General features: G+C 55.1%; 1 protein-coding gene across 1 annotated transcript in view; it reads right to left on the reverse strand.

Annotated features, from left to right (window-relative positions):
- Positions 1-24,019, reverse strand: part of LOC107307479 (glutamate receptor ionotropic, NMDA 2D-like) — a 61,170-nt gene extending 37,151 nt beyond the window's left edge. The window contains exons 1-4 of the mRNA XM_085533782.1: positions 23,842-24,019; positions 19,907-19,947; positions 15,855-16,255; positions 3,228-3,970 (exon numbers count right to left, since the gene is read on the reverse strand). Of these exons, the coding sequence (XP_085389908.1) occupies positions 3,228-3,970; positions 15,855-16,255; positions 19,907-19,947; positions 23,842-23,981 (1,325 nt within the window). The 5' untranslated portion in view covers positions 23,982-24,019. The remainder of the gene's footprint in view (positions 1-3,227; positions 3,971-15,854; positions 16,256-19,906; positions 19,948-23,841) is intronic.
- Between the last annotated feature and the right edge of the window lie 260 nt (positions 24,020-24,279).

Below are 24,279 nucleotides of genomic sequence, written 5' to 3' on the forward strand. Positions count from 1 at the left end.
ATAGATCCCATATACCCCCATAGAGCCCTATATTAGCCCCATAGATCTCCATAGACCCCCATAGGAGCCCCATAGATCCCCATAGACCCCCACAGACCACCATAGATTCCCACAGACCCTTATATTAGCCCCATAGATCCCCATATTAGCCCCACAGACCCCCATATTAGCCCCACAGACCCCCACAGACTCCCATATTCGCCCCATAGACCCCCATATTCGCCCCATAGATCCCCATAGACCCCCATATTCGCCCCAAAGACCCCCATATTCGCCCCATAGATCCCCATAGACCCCCATATTCGCCCCATAGACCCCCATATTCGCCCCATAGATCCCCCTAGACCCCCATATTCGCCCCAAAGACCCCCTTATTCGCCCCATAGATCCCCATAGACCCCCATATTAGCCCCATAGACCCCTATAGATCCCCACAGACCCCCATATTAGCCCCATAGACCCCCATAGACCCCCTTATTAACCCCATAGACCCCCATATTCGCCCCATAGATCCCCATAGACCCCCATATTCGCCCCATAGACCCCTATAGATCCCCATAGACCCCCATATTCGCCCCATAGACCCCCATAGTTCCCCATAGACCCCCATATTAGCCCCATAGACCCCCATAGACCCCCATATTAGCCCCATAGACCCCCATAGATCCCCATAGACCCCCATATTAGCCCCATAGATCCCCATAGACCCCCATATTAACCCCATAGATCCCCATATTAGCCCCATAGACCCCCACAGACCCCCATAAGAACCCCACAGACCCCCATAGATCCACATAGAGCCCCATAGATCCCCATAGGAGCCCCATAGACCCCCATAGGAGCCCCATAGATCCCCATAGACCCCCATATTAGCCCCATAGATCGCCATAGGAGCCCCACAGAGCCCCATAGAGCCCTATATTAGCCCCATAGACCCCCATATTCGCCCCATAGACCCCTGTAGATACCCATAGACCCCCATATTAGCCCCAAAGACCCCTATATATACCCATAGACCCCCATAGACCCCCATATTAGCCCCATAGACCCCCATATTAACCCCATAGAGCCCCATATTAACCCCATAGACGCCCACAGACCCCCATAGAACCCTATATTAGCCCCATAGACCCCCATAGTTCCCCATAGACCCCCATATTAGCCCCATAGATCCCCATAAGAACCCCATAGACCCCCATAGAGCCCTATATTAACCCTACAGACCTCCATATTAGCCCCATAGACCCCCATAGAAGCCCCATAGAGCCCCATATTAGCCCCACTGACCCCTATAGAAGCCCCATAGACCCCCATAGGGCCCTATATTAGCCCCATAGACCCCCATAGTTCCCCATAGACCCCCATATTAGCCCCATAGACCCCCATAGGAGCCCCATAGACCCCCATAGAGCCCTATATTAGCCCCATAGATCCCCATAGTTCCCCATAGACCCCCATATTAGCCCCATAGACCCCCATATTAGCCCCATAGACCTCCATATTAGCCCCATAGATCCCCATAGACCCCCATATTAACCCCATAGAGCCCCATAGTTCCCCATAGATCCCCATATTAGCCCCATAGACCCCCATAGATCCCCATAGACCCCCATATTAGCCCCACAGACCCCCATAGAAGCCCCATAGACCCCCATAGAGCCCTATATTAGCCCCATAGACCCCCATAGTTCCCCACAGATCCCCATATTAGCCCCATAGATCCCCATAGAGCCCTATATTAGCCCCATAGACCCCCATAGACCCCCATATTAGCCCCATAGACCCCCATAGATCCCCATAGACCCCCATAGATCCACATAGAGCCCCATAGATCCCCATAGGAGCCCCACAGACCCCCATAGGAGCCCCATAGATCCCCATAGACCCCCATATTATCCCCATAGGAGCCCCATAAACCCCCATATTCGCCCCATAGACCCCCATATTCGCCCCATAGATCCCCATAGACCCCCATATTCGCCCCATAGACCCCCATATTAGCCCCATAGACCCCCATAGATCCCCACAGACCCCCATATTAGCCCCATAGACCCCCATATTAGCCCCATAGACCCCCATAGATCCCCACAGACCCCCATATTCGCCCCATAGACCCCCATATTAGCCCCATAGACCCCCATAGATCCCCATAGACCCCCATATTCGCCCCATAGACCCCTATAGATCCCCATAGACCCCCATATTAGCCCCATAGACCCCCACAGACCCCCATATTAGCCCCATAGACCCCCTAGACCCCCATAGTTCCCCATAGATCCCCATATTAGCCCCATAGATCCCCATAGACCCCCATATTAGCCCCATAGACCCCCATAAGAACCCCACAGACCCCCATAGATCCACATAGAGCCCCATAGATCCCCATAGGAGCCCCATAGACCCCCATATTAACCCCATAGACCCCCATATTAACCCCATAGATCCCATAGGAGCCCCATAGACCCCCATAGGAGCCCCATAGATCCCCATAGACCCCCATATTATCCCCATAGGAGCCCCATAAACCCCCATATTAGCCCCATAGACCCCCATATTAGCCCCATAGACACCCATAGAGCCCCATATTAGCCCCATATTACCCCCATAGACCCCCATATTAGCCCCATAGACCCCCATAGATCCCCATAGACCCCCATATTAGCCCCATAGATCCCCATAGACCCCCATATTAACCCCATAGATCCCCATATTAGCCCCATAGACCCCCACAGACCCCCATAGATCCACATAGAGCCCCATAGATCCCCATAGGAGCCCCACAGACCCCCATAGAAGCCCCATAGATCCCCATAGACCCCCATATTGGCCCCATAGATCCCATAGGAGCCCCACAGACCCCCACAGAGCCCTATAATAGCCCCATAGACCCCCATATTCGCCCCATAGATCCCCATAGACCCCCATATTAGCCCCATAGACCCCTTTAGATCCCCATAGACCCCCATATTAGCCCCATAGATCCCCATAGACCCCCATATTAGCCCCATAGATCGCCATAGGAGCCCCACAGACCCCCATAGAGCCCTATATTAGCCCCATAGACCCCCATATTCGCCCCATAGACCCCTATATATACCCATAGACCCCCATATTAGCCCCATAGATCCCCATAGACCCCCATATTAGCCCCATATTCGCCCCATAGACCCCCATATTAACCCCACAGACCCCCATATTCGCCCCATAGATCCCCCCCCATCACTCACCGGTGCAGCCCCCCCCCCGCTCTGGGCCTCCTCTCCCTACAGTCCCCTCCTCCATCTCCATCATCTTCATTTCCGCTTCCGGTCGTAACACTTCCGTTCACCCCACTTCCGCTCCCTCCACTTCCGGTGGTTCCACTTCCGCTAGATCCACTTCCGGCGGCACCACTTCCGGCAGGCCCACTTCCGGCTCCACCACTTCCGCTTCCGCCTTCCCTCCGTTCCCTCCTCATGGCTTCCGTCCCTTCCGCCACCACCGCCATCCCGGCCCTTAACCTCTCTCCCAAAGGGTCCCTCCATGCTGCAGCCAACACCACGAACAACCCATCCGGTGCCTCCTCCATCACCGGATCCTCATCCGACCCCAAACCGGCACCGACCGAGAACCAAACGTAACCGGAACCAGCGACACCGGCAGCGCGAGCAGCCCGGAACACATAACGCAGCTCATCGGCGGAACAATAAAGCAAGCGGACTCGTGACGTCACTTCCCGTAAGCGACGCTCTAGCTCTCTTCCATCCGGGTCATCTCCATTGGGGTCTATGGTGGTGACGCCTCTATGATCCCAGCCGATAAAGCTGCCGTCGGTGATGGCGTCGATGGCGGAGGTAAAATGGCGGCGGCCCGGCCTTAAGGTGGTGATAACGGAGAACGTGGTCCAGTCGTATTCCTCCAACAGCTCGAAGATCACGCGGAGCTGCTGCTCCGTGGACGAACCGAGCTGAAGGAACGTGGAGCCGGGCTCCTATGGGGAGATATGGGGGGATATGGGGGGATAAGGGGGGAGGCCCCATAGAGACCCATAGATTCCCATATAACCCCATAGAGCCCCATAGGGACCCCATAGGGATCCATAGGGACCCCATAGAGATCCATAGGGACCCCATAGAGACCCATAGGGACCCACAGAGACCCATAGAGACCCCATAGAGACCCATAGAGACCCATAGGGACCCATTGAGACCCATAGATCCCTATAGGAGCCCCATAGATGCCCATAGAAGATCCATAGACCCCACAGAGCCCCATAAGAGCCCCATAGAGACCCACAGGGACCCATAGAGACCCACAGGGACCCATAGAGACCCATAGACCCCATAAGGACCCATAGAGACCCATAGGGACCCCATAGAGACCCATAGGGACCCCATAGAGACCCATAGAGACCCATAGGTGCCCCATAGATCCCCATACATTCCCATAGAAACCCATAGAGACCCATAGACCCCCATAGAGACCCATAGAGACCCATAGGGATCCATAGAGACCCCATAGAGACCCATAGGGACCCATAGGGACCCATAGAGACCCCATAGGGACCCCATAGGGACCCATAGAGACCCATAGAGACCCATAGGGACCCATAGGAAACCCATTGAGACCCATAGAGACCCCATAGGGACCCCATAGAGCCCCATAGATCCCCATAGGAGCCCCATTGAGACCCATAAGAAACCCATAGATCCCCATAGACACCCCATAGAGCCCCATAGAGCCCCATAGCAGCCACATGGAGCCCCATAGAGACCCATAGAGACCCCATAGAGCGCCATAGAGACCCATAGGGACCCATATTAGCCCCATAGAGACCCATAGGGACCCATATTAGCTCCAAAGAGACCCATAGGGACCCATAGGGACCCATAGGAGCCCCATAGAGACCCCATAGAGACCCATAGGGACCCATAGAGACCCCATAGAGACCCCATAGAGACCCCATAGAGACCCCATAGAGACCCATAGAGACCCATAGAGACCCCATAGAGACCCCATAGAGACCCATAGGGACCCCATAGGGACCCCATAGAGACCCATAGAGACCCCATAGGGACCCATAGAGACCCATAGGGACCCATAGAGACCCATAGAGACCCCATAGAGACCCATAGGGACCCATATTAGCTCCAAAGAGACCCATAGGGACCCATAGAGACCCCAAAGAGACCCATAGGGACACATAGAGACCCCATAGAGACCCATAGAGACCCCATAGAGACCCATAGGGATCCATAGACCCCACAGGGACCCCATAGAGACCCATAGATCCCCATAGAGACCCATAGGGACCCATAGAGACACATAGGGACCCATAGATGCTTATAGGGACCCATAGAGACCCATAGGGACCCATAGGGACCCATATTAGCCCCATAGAGACCCATAGGGACCCATATTAGCTCCAAAGAGACCCATAGGGACCCATAGAGACCCCATAGACCCCCATATTAGCCCCATAGAGACCCATAGAGACCCCATAGAGACCCCATAGGGACCCCATAGGGACCCCATAGAGACCCATAGGGATCCATAGACCCCATAGGGACCCATAGAGACCCATAGGAGCCCCACAGAGACCCATAGACCCCCATAGGAGCCCCATAGAGACCCATAGATCCCCATAGAGCCCCATAGCAGCCACATGGAGCCCCATAGAGACCCATAGAGACCCCATAGAGCGCCATAGAGACCCATAGGGACCCATATTAGCCCCATAGAGACCCATAGGGACCCACAGGGACCCATATTAGCTCCAAAGAGACCCATAGAGACCCATAGGGACCCATAGGGACCCATAGAGACCCCATAGAGACCCATAGAGACCCCATAGAGACCCCATAGAGACCCATAGATCCCTATAGGAGACCCATAGATGGTATAAGGGTATAAGGGGGATGCCCCATAGAGACCCATAGATTCCCATATAACCCCATAGAGCCCCATAGGAGCCCCATAGAGACCCATATTAGCCCCATAGAGACCCCATAGAGACCCATAGGGACCCCATAGAGACCCATAGGGACCCATAGAGACCCCATAGGAGCCCCATAGATCCCCATAGACCCCCATATTAGCCCCATAGAGACCCATAGATCCCCATAGAGACCCATAGGGACCCATAGGGACCCATAGAGACCCATAGAGACCCATAGGGACCCCATAGAGACCCATAGATCCCTATAGGAGACCCATAGATGGTATAAGGGTATAAGGGGGATGCCCCATAGAGACCCATAGATTCCCATATAACCCCATAGAGCCCCATAGGAGCCCCATAGAGACCCATAGAGACCCATAGGGACCCCATAGGGACCCATAGAGACCCATAGGGACCCATAGGGACCCATAGAGACCCCATAGAGACCCCATAGAGACCCCATAGAGACCCCATAGAGACCCCATAGAGACCCATAGGGACCCCATAGAGACCCATAGAGACCCATAGATCCCTATAGGAGACCCATAGATGGTATAAGGGTATAAGGGGGATGCCCCATAGAGACCCATAGATTCCCATATAACCCCATAGAGCCCCATAGGAGCCCCATAGAGACCCCATAGAGACCCATAGAGCCCCATAGGAGCCCCATAGAGACCCATAGGGACCCATATTAGCCCCATAGAGACCCCATAGAGACCCATAGGGACCCCATAGAGACCCATAGGGACCCATAGAGACCCATAGGGACCCATAGAGACCCATAGGGACCCATAGAGACCCCATAGGAGCCCCATAGATCCCCATAGACCCCCATATTAGCCCCATAGAGACCCATAGATCCCCATAGAAGACCCACAGAGACCCATAGGAAACCCATTGAGACCCATAGAGACCCCATAGAGACCCATAGATCCCTATAGGAGACCCATAGATGGTATAAGGGTATAAGGGGGATGCCCCATAGAGACCCATAGGAAACCCATTGAGACCCATAGAGCCCCATAGGAGCCCCATAGAGACCCATAGAGACCCATAGGGACCCATAGGGACCCCATAGGGACCCCATAGGGACTCCATAAAGACCCATAGGGACCCATAGAGACCCATAGATACCCCATAGAGACCCATAGATCCCCATAGGAGCCCCATAGAGACCCATAGGGACCCATAGGGACCCCATAGAGACCCATAGGGACCCATAGGGACCCCATAGACCCCCATATTAGCCCCATACAGAACCATAGGGACCCATAGAGACCCAAAGGGACCCATAGAGACCCCATAGAGACCCATAGGGACCCCATAGGGACCCATATTAGCCCCATAGGGACCCCATAGAGACCCATAGGAGACCCATAGATCCCCATAGACCCCCATATTAACCCCATAGAGCCCCATAGGAGCCCCATAGATCCCCATAGGAGCCCCATAGAGACCCATAGGGACCCCATAGAGACCCATAGGGACCCATATTAGCCCCATAGAGACCCATAGGGACCCATATTAGCTCCAAAGAGACCCAAAGGGACCCAAAGAGACCCCATAAAGACCCATAGAGACCCCATAGGGACCCATATTAGCTCCAAAGAGACCCATAGGGACCCATAGATCCCCATAGGGACCCCATAGACCCCCATATTAGCCCCATAAAGACCCATAGAGACCCATAGGGACTCCATAGAGACCCATAGGGACCCCATAGAGACCCATAGGGACCCCATAGACCCCATAGAGACCCCATAGAGACCCATAGAAACCCATATTAGCCCCATATTAGCCCCATAGAGACCCATAGGGACCCATATTAGCTCCAAAGAGACCCATAGGGACCCATAAGGACCCACAGAGACCCCATAGAGACCCATAGGGACCCCATAGAGACCCATAGGGACCCATAGGGACCCATAGGGACCCATAGAGACCCCATAGAGACCCATAGAGACCCCATAGAGACCCCATAGAGACCCATAGAGACCCCATAGGGACCCCATAGGGACCCCATAGAGACCCCATAGAGACCCATATTAGCCCCATAGAGACCCATATTAGCCCCATAGAGACCCCATACGGACCCATAGAGACCCCATACGGACCCATAGAGACCCCATACGGACCCATAGGAGCCCCATAAACCCCCATAGACCCTAATAGGAGCCCCATAGATCCCCATAGACCCCCATATTAGCCCCATAGAGACCCATAGATCCCCATAGAGACCTATAGGGACCCATAGAGACCCATAGAGACCCATAGACCCCCATAGGGACCCACAGGGACCCACAGACCCCATAGAGACCCATAGGGATCCATAGACCCCATAGGGACCCCATAGAGATCCATAGACCCCATAGGGTCCCCATAGGGACCCATAGAGACCCCATAGACCCCCATAGACCCCCATATACCCCAATAGGAGCCCCATAGATCCCCATAGACCCCCATACATCCCCATAGACCCCCATATTAGCTCCATAGAGACCCATAGGGACCCCATAGATCCCCATAGACCCCCATACATCCCCATAGACCCCCATAGATCCCCATAGACCCCCATACATCCCCACAGACCCCCATACATCCCCATAGGAGCCCCATAGACCCCCACAGATCCCCATAGGAGCCCCATAGGCCCCCATACATCCCCATAGGAGCCCCATAGACCCCCATACATCCCCATAGGAGCCCCATAGATCCCCATAGATCCCCATAGAGACCCATAGAGACCCATATGGACCCATAGGGACCCATAGGGACCCATAGGGACCCCCATACATCCCCATAGACCCCCATATTACCCCCCTATTAGCCCCATATTAGCCCCCATTACCCCCCCTTACCTTGGGCGCCATGACAGTGGCCGCCCCCCCGCTGACTCCCACTATGGGCACCGCGGCCTGAGCCGACCCCCATAGACCCCCATACATCCCCATAGACCCCCATACATCCCCATAGAGCCCCATACATCCCCATAGACCCCCAAACATCCCCATAGACCCCCATACATCCCCACAGACCCCCATACATCCCCATAGAGCCCCATACATCCCCATAGAGCCCCATACATCCCCACAGACCCCCATACATCCCCATAGAGCCCCATACATCCCCATAGAGCCCCATACATCCCCATAGACCCCCATACATCCCCACAGACCCCCATACATCCCCACAGACCCCCATACATCCCCACAGACCCCCATACATCCCCATAGACCCACATACATCCCCATAGACCCCCATACATCCCCATAGACCCCCATAGGACCCCCATAGACCCCCATACATCCCCATAGAGCCCCATACATCCCCATAGAGCCCCATAGGAGCCCCCTAGATCCCCACAGGTGCCCCATAGACCCCCATAGACCCCCATAGGAGCCCCATAGAGACCCATAGGGACCCATAGGGACCCATAGAGACCCCATAGAGACCCATAGGGATCCATAGGGATCCATAGACCCCATAGAGACCCATAGGGACCCATAGACCCCCATATTAGCCCCACAGAGACCCATAGGGACCCATAGGGACCCATATTAGCCCCATAGAGACCCATAGAGACCCATAGACCCCCATAGGAGCCCCATAGGGACCCATAGAGACCCCATAGAGACCCATAGGGACCCATAGGGACCCATAGACCCCCATATTAGCCCCACAGAGACCCATAGGGACCCATAGAGACCCATAGGGACCCCATAGGGACCCACAGGGATCCATAGACCCCATAGAGACCCATAGAGACCCATAGAGACCCATTACCCCCCCTTACCTTGGGCGCCATGACAGTGGCCGCCCCCCCGCTGACTCCCACTATGGGCACCGCGGCCTGAGCCGACCCCCATAGACCCCCATACATCCCCATAGAGCCCCATACATCCCCATAGAGCCCCATACATCCCCATAGAGCCCCATACATCCCCATAGAGCCCCATACATCCCCATAGACCCCCATACATCCCCATAGACCCCCATACATCCCCACAGACCCCCATACATCCCCATAGACCCCCATAGGTGCCCCATACATCCCCATAGACCCCCATACATCCCCATAGACCCCCTTAGACCCCCATACTTCCCCATAGGAGCCCCATACATCCCCATAGATCCCCATAGACCCCCATACATCCCCATAGACCCCCATACATCCCCATAGACCCCCATAGGTGCCCCATACATCCCCATAGACCCCCATACATCCCCATAGACCCCCTTAGACCCCCATACTTCCCCATAGGAGCCCCATACATCCCCATAGATCCCCATAGACCCCCATACATCCCCATAGACCCCCATGCATCCCCACAGATCCCCATAGACCCCCATATATCCCCATAGACCCCCATATTAGCCCCATAGAACCCCATAGAGACCCATAGAGCCCCATAGAGACCCATAGAGACCCATAGAGACCCATAGAGCCCCATAGAGCCCCAAATACCCCCATACATCCCCATAGACCCCCATAGGAGCCCCATACATCCCCATAGACCCCCATAGAAGCCCCATAGATCCCCATAGACCCCAATAGGAGCCCCATAGATCCCCATAGACCCCCATATTAGCCCCATAGAGCCCCATAGAGACCCATAGACCCCAATAGGAGCCCCATAGATCCCCATAGACCCCCATATTAGCCCCATAGAGACCCGTAGAGACCCCATAGGAGCCCCATAGATCCCCATAGACCCCCATAGGAGCCCCATAGAAACCCATAGGGATCCATAGACCCCATAGGGACCCCATAGAGACCCCATAGACCCCACAGAGACCCATCGAGACCCCATAGAGACCCAGAGACCCCATAGAGACCCATAGAGACCCATAGGGATCCATAAGAGACCCCATAGAGACCCCATAGAGACCCCATAGAGACCCATAGAGACCCCATAGAGACCCCATAGAGACCCATAGAGACCCATAGGGACCCATATTAGCCCCATAGAGACCCATAGAGACCCCATAGAGACCCACAGGGACCCCATAGAGACCCCATAGGGACCCTTAGAGACCCCATAGAGACCCATAGAGACCCCATAGAGACCCATAGAGACCCATAGGGACCCCATAGAGACCCGTAGAGACCCCATAGGAGCCCCATAGATCCCCATAGACCCCCATAGGAGCCCCATAGATCCCCATAGACCCCCATATTAGCCCCATAGAGACCCATAGGGATCCATAGACCCCATAGGGACCCCATAGAGACCCCATAGGTCCCCATAGAGACCCATAGAGACCCCATAGAGACCCACAGAGACCCGTAGAGACCCCATAGGGACCCATAGAGACCCATAGACCCTCATACATCCCCATAGACCCCCATACATCCCCACAGACCCTCATACATCCCCATAGACCCCCCATACATCCCCATAGACCCCCCATACATCCCCATAGACCCCCATATTAGCCCCCATAGGCCCCCATATCCCCCCAATAGACCCCCATAGGAGCCCCATAGACCCCCATATTAGCCCCCATATCCCCCCCTTACCTTGGGCGCCATGACAGTGGCCGCCCCCCCGCTGACTCCCACTATGGGCACCGCGGCCTGAGCCGACCCCCATAGACCCCCATACATCCCCATAGACCCCCATACATCCCCATAGAGCCCCATACATCCCCATAGAGCCCCATACATCCCCATAGACCCCCAAACATCCCCATAGAGCCCCATACATCCCCATAGACCCCCATACATCCCCATAGACCCCCAAACATCCCCATAGAGCCCCATAGGACCCCATAGGAGCCCCATAGACCCCCATACATCCCCATAGACCCCCATACATCCCCATAGACCCCCAAACATCCCCATAGAGCCCCATACATCCCCATAGACCCCCATACATCCCCATAGAGCCCCATAGGACCCCATAGGAGCCCCATAGATCCCCATACATCCCCATAGACCCCCATACATCCCCATAGACCCCCAAACATCCCCATAGAGCCCCATACATCCCCATAGAGCCCCATAGACCCCCATACATCCCCATAGAGCCCCATACATCCCCATAGACCCCCATACATCCCCATAGACCCCCAAACATCCCCATAGAGCCCCATACATCCCCATAGAGCCCCATAGACCCCCATACATCCCCATAGAGCCCCATACATCCCCATAGACCCCCATACATCCCCATAGACCCCCATAGAGCCCCATAGACCCCCATACATCCCCATAGAGCCCCATAGGAGCCCCATAGACCCCCATACATCCCCATAGACCCCCATACATCCCCATAGACCCCCATAGGTGCCTCATAGATCCCCACAGATCCCCATAGGAGCCACACAGACCCCCATAGACCCCCATAGGAGCCCCATAGATCCCCATACATCCCCACAGACCCCCATATCCCCCCTATTACCCCCATATACCCCCATATCCCCCCATAGACCCCCATACATCCCCATAGACCCCCATAGGAGCCCCATAGACTCCCATAGACCCCCATAGTAGCCCCATAGACCCCCATACATCCCCACAGACCCCCATACATCCCCACAGACCCCCATAGGAGCCCCATAGATCCCCACAGACCCCCTATTACCCCCATATCCCTCCTATTATCCCCAAAGATCCCCATAGGAGCCCCATAGATCCCCACAGACCCCCATAGACCCCCATAGAACCCTATATTAGCCCCACAGACCCCCATACAACCCCATAGAGCCCCATACATCCCCATAGAGCCCCACAGGAACCCCATAGACCCCCATACATCCCCATAGAGCCCCATAGGAGCCCCATAGATCCCCATAGACCCCAATAGGAGCCCCATAGACCCCAATAGGAGCCCCACAGATCCCCATATTAGCCCCATAGAGACCCCATAGAGACCCATAGATCCCCATACATTCCCATAGAAACCCATAGAGACCCATAGACCCCCATAGACCCATAGAGACCCCATAGAGACCCACAGACCCCCATATTAGCCCCATAGAGACCCATAGAGACCCATAGGGACCCATAGAGACCCCATAGACCCCATAGACCCCCATATACCCCAATAGGAGCCCCATAGATCCCCATATTAGCCCCATAGAGACCCATAGAGACCCATAGGGACCCATAGACCCCATAGAGACCCATAGACCCCATAGAGACCCATAGGGACCCATAGAGACCCCATAGACCCCACAGAGACCCATCGAGACCCATAGAGACCCATAGGGACCCATAGAGACCCCATAGACCCCATAGGGACCCCATAGAGACCCCATAGACCCCACAGAGACCCATCGAGACCCCATAGAGACCCATAGACCTCATAGGGACCCCATAGAGACCCCATAGACCCCATAGGGACCCTTAGAGACCCCATAGACCCCACAGAGACCCATCGAGACCCCATAGAGACCCAGAGACCCCATAGAGACCCCATAGGAGCCCCATAAACCCCCATAGACCCCAATAGGAGCCCCATAGATCCCCATAGACCCCCATATTAGCCCCATAGAGACCCATAGACCCCCATAGGAGCCCCATACATCCCCATAGACCCCCATATTAGCCCCATAGAGACCCATAGATCCCCATAGAGACCCATAGAGACCCCATAGAGACCCATAGGGACCCATAGGAGCCCCATAGACCCCCATAGGAGCCCCATAGACCCCCATACATCCCCATAGACCCCCATACAACCCCATAGACCCCCATATTAGCCCCCATAGGCCCCCATATCCCCCCAATAGACCCCCATAGGAGCCCCATAGACCCCCATACATCCCCATAGACCCCCACAGATCCCCATTTTAACCGCATACATCCCCATAGGTGCCTCATATATCCCCATAGACCCCCATAGATCCCCATAGACCCCCATAGGACCCCCATAGACCCCCATACATCCCCATAGAGCCCCATACATCCCCATAGAGCCCCATAGGAGCCCCCTAGATCCCCACAGGTGCCTCATAGACCCCCATAGGAGCCCCATAGACCCCCATAGGAGCCCCATAGAGACCCATAGGGATCCATAGACCGCATAGGGACCCCATAGAGACCCCATAGACCCCATAGGGACCCCATAGAGACCCATAGACCCCCGTATTAGCCCCATAGAGACTCATAGGGACCCATAGAGACCCCATAGACCCCATAGAGATCCATAGACCCCATAGGGACCCCATAGGGACCCATAGGGACCCCATAGACCCCCATATACCCCAATAGGAGCCCCATAGATCCCCACAGACCCCCATACATCCCCATAGACCCCCATAGAAGCCCCATAGATCCCCATAGACCCCAATAGGAGCCCCATAGATCCCCATAGACCCCCATATTAGCCCCATAGAGCCCCATAGAGACCCATAGACCCCAATAGGAGCCCCATAGATCCCCATAGACCCCCATATTAGCCCCATAGAGACCCATAGAGACCCCATAGAGACCCCATAGGGACCCATAGAGACCCATAGAGACCCCATAGACCCCCATAGACCCCAATAGGAGCCCCATAGATCCCCATAGACCCCCATATTAGCCCCATAGAGACCCACAGAGACCCGTAGAGACCTCATAGGGACCCATAGAGACCCATAGGGACCCATAGAGACCCCATAGAGCCCCATAGAGCCCCAAATACCCCCATACATCCCCATAGACCCCCATAGGAGCCCCATACATCCTCATAGACCCCCATACATCCCCATAGAGCCCCATAGGAGCCCCATACATCCCCATAGACCCCCATAGAACCCTATATTAGCCCCATAGACCCCCATAGGTGCCCCATAGACCCCCATAGACTCCCATATTACCCTCATAGCCCCCCATAGACCCCCATAGGAGCCCCATACATTGCCATAGACCCCCATACATCCCCACAGACCCCCATAGACCCCCATAGGAGCCCCATAGACCCCCATATTAGCCCCCATTACCCCCCCTTACCTTGGGCGCCATGACAGTGGCCGCCCCCCCGCTGACTCCCACTATGGGCACCGCGGCCTGAGCCGACCCCCATAGACCCCCATACATCCCCATAGACCCCCATACATCCCCATAGACCCCCATACATCCCCATAGACCCCCATACATCCCCATAGAGCCCCATACATCCCCATAGAGCCCCATAGGTGCCCCATAGACCCCCATAGACCCCCATACAACCCCATAGACCCCCATAGGAGCCCCATAGACCCCCATACATCCCCATAGACCCCCATAGACCCCCATACATCCCCATAGACCCCCACAGATCCCCATAGGACCCCCATAGACCCCCATACATCCCCATAGAGCCCCATAGGAGCCCCATAGACCCCCATAGGAGCCCCATAGACCCCCATAGGGACCCATAGGGACCCCATAGGGACCCATAGGGACCCCATAGACCGCATAGGGACCCCATAGAGACCCATAGACCCCCATATTAGCCCCATAGAGACCCATAGGGACCCCATAGAGACCCACAGGGATCCATAGACCCCATAGAGACCCATAGGGACCCCATAGAGACCCATATTAGCCCCATAGAGACCCATATTAGCCCCATAGAGACCCCATAGAGACCCATAGGGACCCATAGGGACCCCATAGAGACCCCATAGAGACCCATAAGGATCCATAGAGACCCATAGACCCCCATATTAGCCCCACAGAGACCCATAGATCCCCATAGATCCCCATAGAGACCCATAGGGACCTCATAGATCCCCATAGACCCCAATAGGAGCCCCATAGATCCCCATAGACCCCCATATTAGCCCCATAGAGACCCATAGGGACCCACAGACCCCCATATTAGCCCCATAGAGCCCCATAGGGACCCATAGAGACCCATAGAGACCCCATAGACCCCCATAGACCCCAATAGGAGCCCCATAGACCCCCATATTAGCCCCATAGACCCCCATATTAGCCCCCATATCCCCCCCTTACCTTGGGCGCCATGACAGTGGCCGCCCCCCCGCTGACTCCCACTATTGGCACCGCGGCCTGAGCCGACACAAAGTCCAAGATATGGGCCACGGCCTCGGCTCCGGCCTTGTCGTCAAACACCACCCCGTGCAGCTTTAACGACGACAACAGGTCACATAACCGGACCAATAAACTCCTGGGATCCCCTTCGTCCATCCTTAAAGGTACCGGAGTCACCCCCGGTGGGAACGGAGGGTTTAAAAGATCGCTCGGGATCGGGGATCCGCGTAACACTATGGCGACGTTTAATGGCGGCCGCTTCACTTCCGGGAAAGGCCCCGCGCACGAGAGAGTGAAAGCGAGGAAAGCAGGAAGGAGGGGGATAGAGCGGCTCCATGGGGTCATCGCAGACACAGCGCCGCCTGGAGGACCGGAGGGGAATTGCGGTGTTAGTTAAAGGGGGGGCGGAAGTTGCCGAGGGGTGACGGAGATTGACGAGGGCGAATATAAGGCAGCCAATGGGGGGGCGGAGATTGCCGAGGGGAGCCGAAGGTTGCCGAGGGGAGCCGAAGGTTGCCGAAGGCAGCCAATGGGAGCCAATGGGAACCAATGGGGACACGAAGGTTGCCGAGGGGACCCGAGGGCATTTAATGGGACCCGAAAGTTGCCGAGGGGAGCCGAAGGTTGCCGAGGGCAGCCAATGGGAGCCAATGGGGACCCGAAGGTTGCCGAGGGGAGCCGAAGATTGCCGAGGGCAGCCAATGGGAGCCAATGGGGACCCGAAGGTTGCCGAGGGGACCCGAAGATTGCCGAGGAGACACGAAGGTTGCCGAGGGGACCCGAGGGCATTTAATGGGACCCGAAGGTTGCCGAGGGGAGCCGAAGGTTGCCGAAGGCAGCCAATGGGAGCCAATGGGGACCCGAAGGTTGCCGAGGGGAGCCGAAGGTTGCCGAAGGCAGCCAATGGGAGCCAATGGGGACCCGAAGGTTGCCGAGGGGAGACGAAAGTTGCCGAGGGGACCCGAAGGCAGCCAATGGGAGCCAATGGGAGCCAATGGGGACCCGAAGGTTGCCGAGGGGACCCGAAGGTTGCCGAGGGCAGCCAATAGGAACCAATGGGGAGACGGAGGTTGCCGAGGGGACCCGAAGATTGCCGAGGAGACACGAAGGTTGCCGAGGGGACCCGAGGGCAGCCAATGGGACCCGAAAGTTGCCGAGGGGACCCGAAGGTTGCCGAGGGCAGCCAATGGGAGCCAATGGGGACCCGAAGGTTGCCGAGGGGAGACGAAGGTTGCCGAGGGGAGCCGAAGGTTGCCGAAGGGACACGAAAGTTGCCGAAGGGAGACGAAGGTTGCCGATGGGACCCGAGGGTTGCCGAGGGCAGCCAATAGGAACCAATGGGGACACGAAGGTTGCCGAAGGGAGACGAAGGTTGCCGAGGGGACCCGAAGATTGCCGAGGGCAGTTAATGGGAGCCAATGGGGAGCCGAGGGTTGCCGAGGGGAGCCGAAGGTTGCCGAGGGCAACCCGAGGGCAGTTAATGGGAGCCGAAGGTTGCCGATGGGACCCGAAAGTTGCCGAGGGGACCCGAAGGTTGCCGAGGGCAGCCAATGGGGGCCAATGGGACACGAAAGTTGCCGAGAGAACACGAAAGTTGCCGAGGGGACCCGAAAGTTGCCGAGGGGACCCGAGGGCAGTTAATGGGACCCGAAGGTTGCCGAGAGCAGCTAATGGGAGCCAATGGGAACCAATGGGGACCCGAAGGTTGCCGAGGGGAGCCGAAGATTGCCGAGGGCAGCCAATGGGAGCCAATGGGGAGACGGAGGTTGCCGAAGGGACCCGAAAGTTGCCGAGGGAAGCCAATGGGAACCAATGGGGACCCGAAGGTTGCCGAAGGGACCCGAAGGTTGCCGAAGGCAGCCAATAGGAACCAATGGGGACACGAAGGTTGCCGAGGGGACCCGAAGGTTGCCGAGGGCAGCCAATGGGAGCCAATGGGGACCCGAAGGTTGCCGAGGGGAGCCGAGGGGAGCCGAAGGTTGCCGAGGGCAACCCGAGGGCAGTTAATGGGAGCCGAAGGTTGCCGATGGGACCCGAAAGTTGCCGAGGGGACCCGAAGGTTGCCGAGGGGACCCGAGGGCATTTAATGGGACCCGAAAGTTGCCGAGGGGACCCGAAGGTTGCCGAGGGCAGCCAATGGGGGCCAATGGGACACGAAAGTTGCCGAGGGGACACGAAAGTTGCCGAGGGGACCCGAAGGTTGCCGAAGGGAGCCGAGGGCAACCGAGGGCACCGAACGGCACCCAATGGTACCCAGTGCATACAGCTGCCCCATAGCATCACCCCATAGAGCTGCCCCATAGCCGCCCCATTGCACCCCATGGCACACCATAGAGCCCCATAGCTGCCCATAGAGCCCCATAGCTGCCCCATAGCACCCCACAGTGCTCCATGGCACCCCATAGCTGCCCATAGCTGCCCCATAGCACCCCATAGCTGCCCCATAGCTGCCCTATAGCACCCCATAGCACACCATGGCACCCCATAGCACCCCACAGAACCCCATAGCACCCCATAGATGCCCCACAGCGCTGCATAGCTGCCCCATAGAGCCCCATAGCACCCCACAGAGCCCCATAGCTGCCCCATAGCACACCACAGGTGCCCCATAGCACCCCATAGCACCCCACAGCTGCCCCATAGCGCCCCATAGCTGCCCCATAGCACCCCATAGCACCCCATAGCACCCCATAGCGCCCTATAGCACCCCATAGCTGCCCCACAGCGCTGCATAGCTGCCCCATAGCACCCCATAGCACACCATAGAGCCCCATAGCTGCCCATAGAGCCCCATAGCTGCCCCATAGCACCCCACAGTGCTCCATGGCACCCCATAGCTGCCCATAGCTGCCCCATAGCACCCCATAGCTGCCCCATAGCACCCCATAGCACACCATGGCACCCCATAGCGCCCCATAGCGCCCCATAGCACCCCATAGCTGCCCCACAGCGCTGCATAGCTGCCCCATAGAGCCCCATAGCACCCCAGAGAGCCCCATAGCTGCCCCATAGCACACCACAGGTGCCCCATAGCACCCCATAGAACCCCATAGCACCCCATAGCACCCCACAGCTGCCCCATAGCGCCCCATAGCTGCCCCATAGCACCCCATGGCACCCCATAGCACCCCATAGCGCCCCATAGCACCACATAGCTGCCCCACAGCGCTGCATAGCTGCCCCATAGAGCCCCATAGTACCCCACAGAGCCCCATAGCTGCCCCATAGCACCCATAGCTGCCCCATAGCACACCACAGGTGCCCCATAGCACCCCATAGCATCCCATAGAACCCCATAGAAGCCCATAGCACCCCACAGCTGCCCCATAGCGCCCCATAGCTGCCCCATAGCACCCCATGGCACCCCATAGCACCCCATAGCGCCCTATAGCACCCCATAGCTGCCCCACAGCGCTGCATAGCTGCCCCATAGCACCCCATAGCTGCCCCATAGCCCCCCATAGCTGCCCCATAGCACCCCATAGAGCGCCATAGCTGCCCCATAGCACCCATAGCACCCCACAGTGCCCCATGGCACCCCATAGCACCCCACAGAACCCCATAGCACCCCATAGCTGCCCCACAGCGCTGCATAGCTGCCCCATAGCACCCCATAGCTGCCCCATAGCACCCATAGCACCCCATAGATGCCTCATAGCACCCCATAGCGCCCCATAGCACCCATAGCTCCCCATAGCTGCCCCATAGCTGCCCCATAGCACCCATAGCGCCCCATAGAACCCCATAGCACCCCACAGCTGCCCCATAGCGCCCCATAACTGCCCCATAGCACCCCATAGCGCCCCATAGCGCCCCATAGCACACCACAGGTGCCCCATAGCACCCATAGCGCCCCATAGATGCCCCATAGCACCCCATAGCGACCTATAGCACCCCATAGCACCCTACAGCTGCCCCATAGCGCCCCATAGCTGCCCCATAGCACCCCATAGCGCCCCATAGAACCCCATAGCACCCGATAGCACCCCATAGCGCCCCATAGCGCCCCATACCTGGGTGCAGCTCCTCTCTTGGGGGCTCCTCCTCATTGCGGCTGTTTGGGGGATGAAGAGTTGTGGGGTGCAAGGGGGGGGGGTGTCCACATCCCCCATAGCCCCCTATATCCCCCTATAGCCCCTATATCCCCTATATCCCCTATATCCCCTATATCCCCTATATCCCATATATCCCCTATATCCCCTATATCCCCTATATAACACTATATCCGCTATATAACCCTATATCCCCTATATCCCCTATATAACCCTATATCCCCTATATAACCCCATATCCCCTATATCCCCTATATCCCCTATATAACCCTATATCCCCTATATCCCCTATATCCCCCTATATCCCCCTATATCCCCTATATCCCCCTATATCCCCCATATCCCCTATATCCCCTATATCCCCCTATATCCCCTATATCCCCTATATCCCCCTATATCCCCTATATCCCCTATATAACCCTATATCCCCTATATCCCCTATATCCCCTATATCCCCTATATCCCCTATATAACCCTATATCCCCTATATCTCCTATATAACCCTATATCCCCTATATCCCCTATATCCCCTATATCCCCTATATCCCCCTATATCCCCTATATCCCCTATATAACCCTATATCCCCTATATCCCCTATATCCCCTATATAACCCTATATCCCCTATATCCCCTATATAACCCTATATCCCCTATATCCCCTGTATAACCCTATATCCCCTATATCTCCTATATAACCCTATATCCCCTATATCCCCTATATCCCCTATATCCCCTATATCCCCTATATAACCCTATATCCCCTATGTAACCCTATATCCCCTATATCCCCTATATCCCCTATATCCCCTATATCACCTATATAACCCTATATCCCCTATATAACCCCATATCCCCTATATCCCCTATATCCCCTATATCCCCTATATCCCCTATATCCCCCTATATACCCTATATAACCCTATATCCCCTATATCCCCTATATCCCCTATATAACCCTATATCCCCTATATCCCCTATATCCCCTATATAACCCTATATCCCCTATATCCCCTATACCCCCTATATCCCCTATATCCCCCTATATCCCCTATATCCCCTATATCCCCTATATCCCCTATATAACCCTATATCCCCCTATATCCCCTATATCCCCCTATATCCCCTATATCCCCTATATCCCCTATATCACCCTATATCCCCTATATCCCCTATATCCCCTATATCCCCTATATCCCCCATATCCCCTATATCCCCTATATCCCCTATATCCCCCTATATCCCCCTATATCCCCTATATCCCCTATATCCCCCTATATCCCCTATATCCCCTATATCCCCTATATCCCCCATATCCCCCATATCCCCCCCATACATTCCCATAGCCCCCATATACCCCTATATCCCCCATTGCCCCCTATAGCCCCATATCCCCTATATCCCCCCATAGCCCCATAGCCCCCCATAGCCCCATATATCCCCTATAGCCCCCTATCCCCCCATAACCTCCATATCCCCCCATAGCCCCCATAGCCCCTCATAGCCCCATATCCCCCCATAGCCCCTATAGCCCCCATATCCTCCTATAGCCCCATATCCCCCATATCCCCCCATAGCCCCTATAGCCCCCCATACCCTATAGCCCCCATATCTCCCTATAGCCCCCATATCCCCCTATATCCCCTATATCCCCTATATCCCCTATATCCCCTATATCCCCCTATATCCCCTATATCCCCTATATCCCCCTATATCCCCTATATCCCCTATATCCCCCATATCCCCTATATCCCCTATATCCCCTATATCCCCCTATATCCCCTATATCCCCCCATATCCCCCTATATCCCCTATATCCCCTATATCCCCCTATATCCCCTATATGCCCTATATCCCCTATATCCCCTATATCCCCCTATATCCCCTATATCCCCTATATCCCCTATATCCCCTATATCCCCCTATATCCCCTATATCCCCTATATCCCCCCTATATCCCCTATATCCCCTATATCCCCTATATCCCCTATATCCCCTATATCCCCCTATATCCCCTATATCCCCTATATCCCCTATATCCCCTATATAACCCTATATCCCCTATATCCCCTATATCCCCTATATCCCCTATATCCCCTATATCCCCTATATCCCCCTATATCCCCTATATCCCCTATATCCCCTATATAACCCTATATTCCCTATATCCCCTATATCCCCCTATATCCCCTATATACCCTATATCCCCTATATCCCCCATATCCCCCCATACATTCCCATAGCCTCCATATACCCCTATATCCCCCATTGCCCCCTATAGCCCCATATCCCCTATATACCCCATATCCCCCATAGCCCCCCATAGCCCCATATATCCCCTATAGCCCCATATCCCCCCATAACCTCCATATCCCCCCATAGCCCCCATAGCCCCCATTGCCCCTATATCCCCTATATCCCCTATATAACCCTATATCCCCTATATCCCCTATATAACCCTATATCCCCTATATCCCCTATATCCCCTATATCCCCTATATCCCCTATATCCCCTATATCCCCCATATCCCCTATATCCCCCTATATCCCCTATATCCCCTATATCCCCCTATATCCCCTATATCCCCTATATCCCCTATATCCCCTATATAACCCTATATCCCCTATATCCCCTATATAACCCTATATCCCCTATATCCCCTATATCCCCTATATCCCCCTATATCCCCTATATAACCCTATATCCCCTATATCCCCTATATCCCCTATATCCCCTATATAACCCTATATCCCCTATATCCCCTATATCCCCTATATCCCCTATATAACCCTATATCCCCCTATATCCCCCATATCCCCTATATCCCCCTATATCCCCTGTATCCCCTATATCCCCTATATCCCCCTATATCCCCTATATCCCCTATATCCCCCTATATCCCCTATATCCCCTATATCCCCTATATCCCCTATATCCCCTATATCCCCCTATATCCCCTATATCCCCTATATCCCCTATATCCCCCTATATCCCCTATATCCCCCCATATCCCCTATATAACCCTATATCCCCTATATCCCCTATATCCCCCTATATCCCCTATATCCCCCTATATCCCCTATATCCCCTATATCCCCTATATCCCCCTATATCCCCTATATCCCCTATATCCCCCTATATCCCCTATATCCCCTATATCCCCTATATCCCCTATATCCCCTATATCCCCCCATATCCCCTATATCCCCCTATATCCCCTATATCCCCTATATCCCCTATATCCCCTATATCCCCTATATTCCCTATATCCCCTATATCCCCCTATATCCCCTATATCCCCTATATCCCCTATATCCCCTATATCCCCCTATATCCCCTATATAACCCTATATCCCCTATATCCCCTATATCCCCTATATCCCCTATATCCCCTATATAACCCTATATCCCCTATATCCCCTATATCCCCTATATCCCCTATATAACCCTATATCCCCTATATCCCCTATATCCCCTATATCCCCTATATAACCCTATATCCCCTATATCCCCCTATATAACCCTATATCCCCTATATCCCCCCATATCCCCTATATATCTCCCAGCCGCCGCCGTCTCCGTGCTCTGCATGTTAATGTTCCCCTGCAGCAGCAGCGCTGCCCCATTCACTCTAATGGGGTGGAAAGACCCGTTTTAAGCCTCATTTTGGGGCCAATTCACCCGATTTTGGGGCTTTTTATAATAGGATCAATAGGGGAAGATTTGGGGTCGTTGGGATATGGCAGAAAATCGGGGTTTTTTTGGGGTTTTTTGGCCTGTTTTTCGGGTCTTTTCTAAAGGGGTTTTCATGGTCCTATAGGGGCCCGTTATGGGTTTTAATATGGGGTGGGGGGGGGGTGATTTTTGGGGTCATTTCGGGCCGTTTTGGGGACTCACCTCCTCCCGCGCCCCCTCTGCAAAGCGGACGCTTGGCCACGCCCCCTTCCCTTTAAGCCACGCCCCTTTATTAGCATAAGCCACGCCCACTTCCATCTAAACCACGGCTCCTTATTAGCATAAACCACGCCCACTTCCATCTAAACCACGACTCCTTATTAGCATAAACCACGCCCCCTTCCCTTCAGACCACGGCTCTTTATTAGCATAAACCACGCCCACTTCCGTCTAAGCCACGGCTCTTTATTAGCATAAGCCACGCCCCCTTCCATTTAGAGCGCGCCTCTTCATTAGCATAAACCACGCCCCATCCCCCTTTAGACCACGCCCCCTTCCCTTTAGACCGCGGCTTATTAGCATAAACCACGCTCTTTATTAGCATAAACCACGCCCCCCTTCCTTTTAGACAGCGGCTCTTCATTAGCATAAACCACGCCT

This window comes from Coturnix japonica, unplaced genomic scaffold (assembly GCF_054131305.1).
Source record: "Coturnix japonica strain WE unplaced genomic scaffold, WE-NBRP24 Scf063, whole genome shotgun sequence".
Taxonomy (NCBI): domain Eukaryota; kingdom Metazoa; phylum Chordata; class Aves; order Galliformes; family Phasianidae; genus Coturnix; species Coturnix japonica.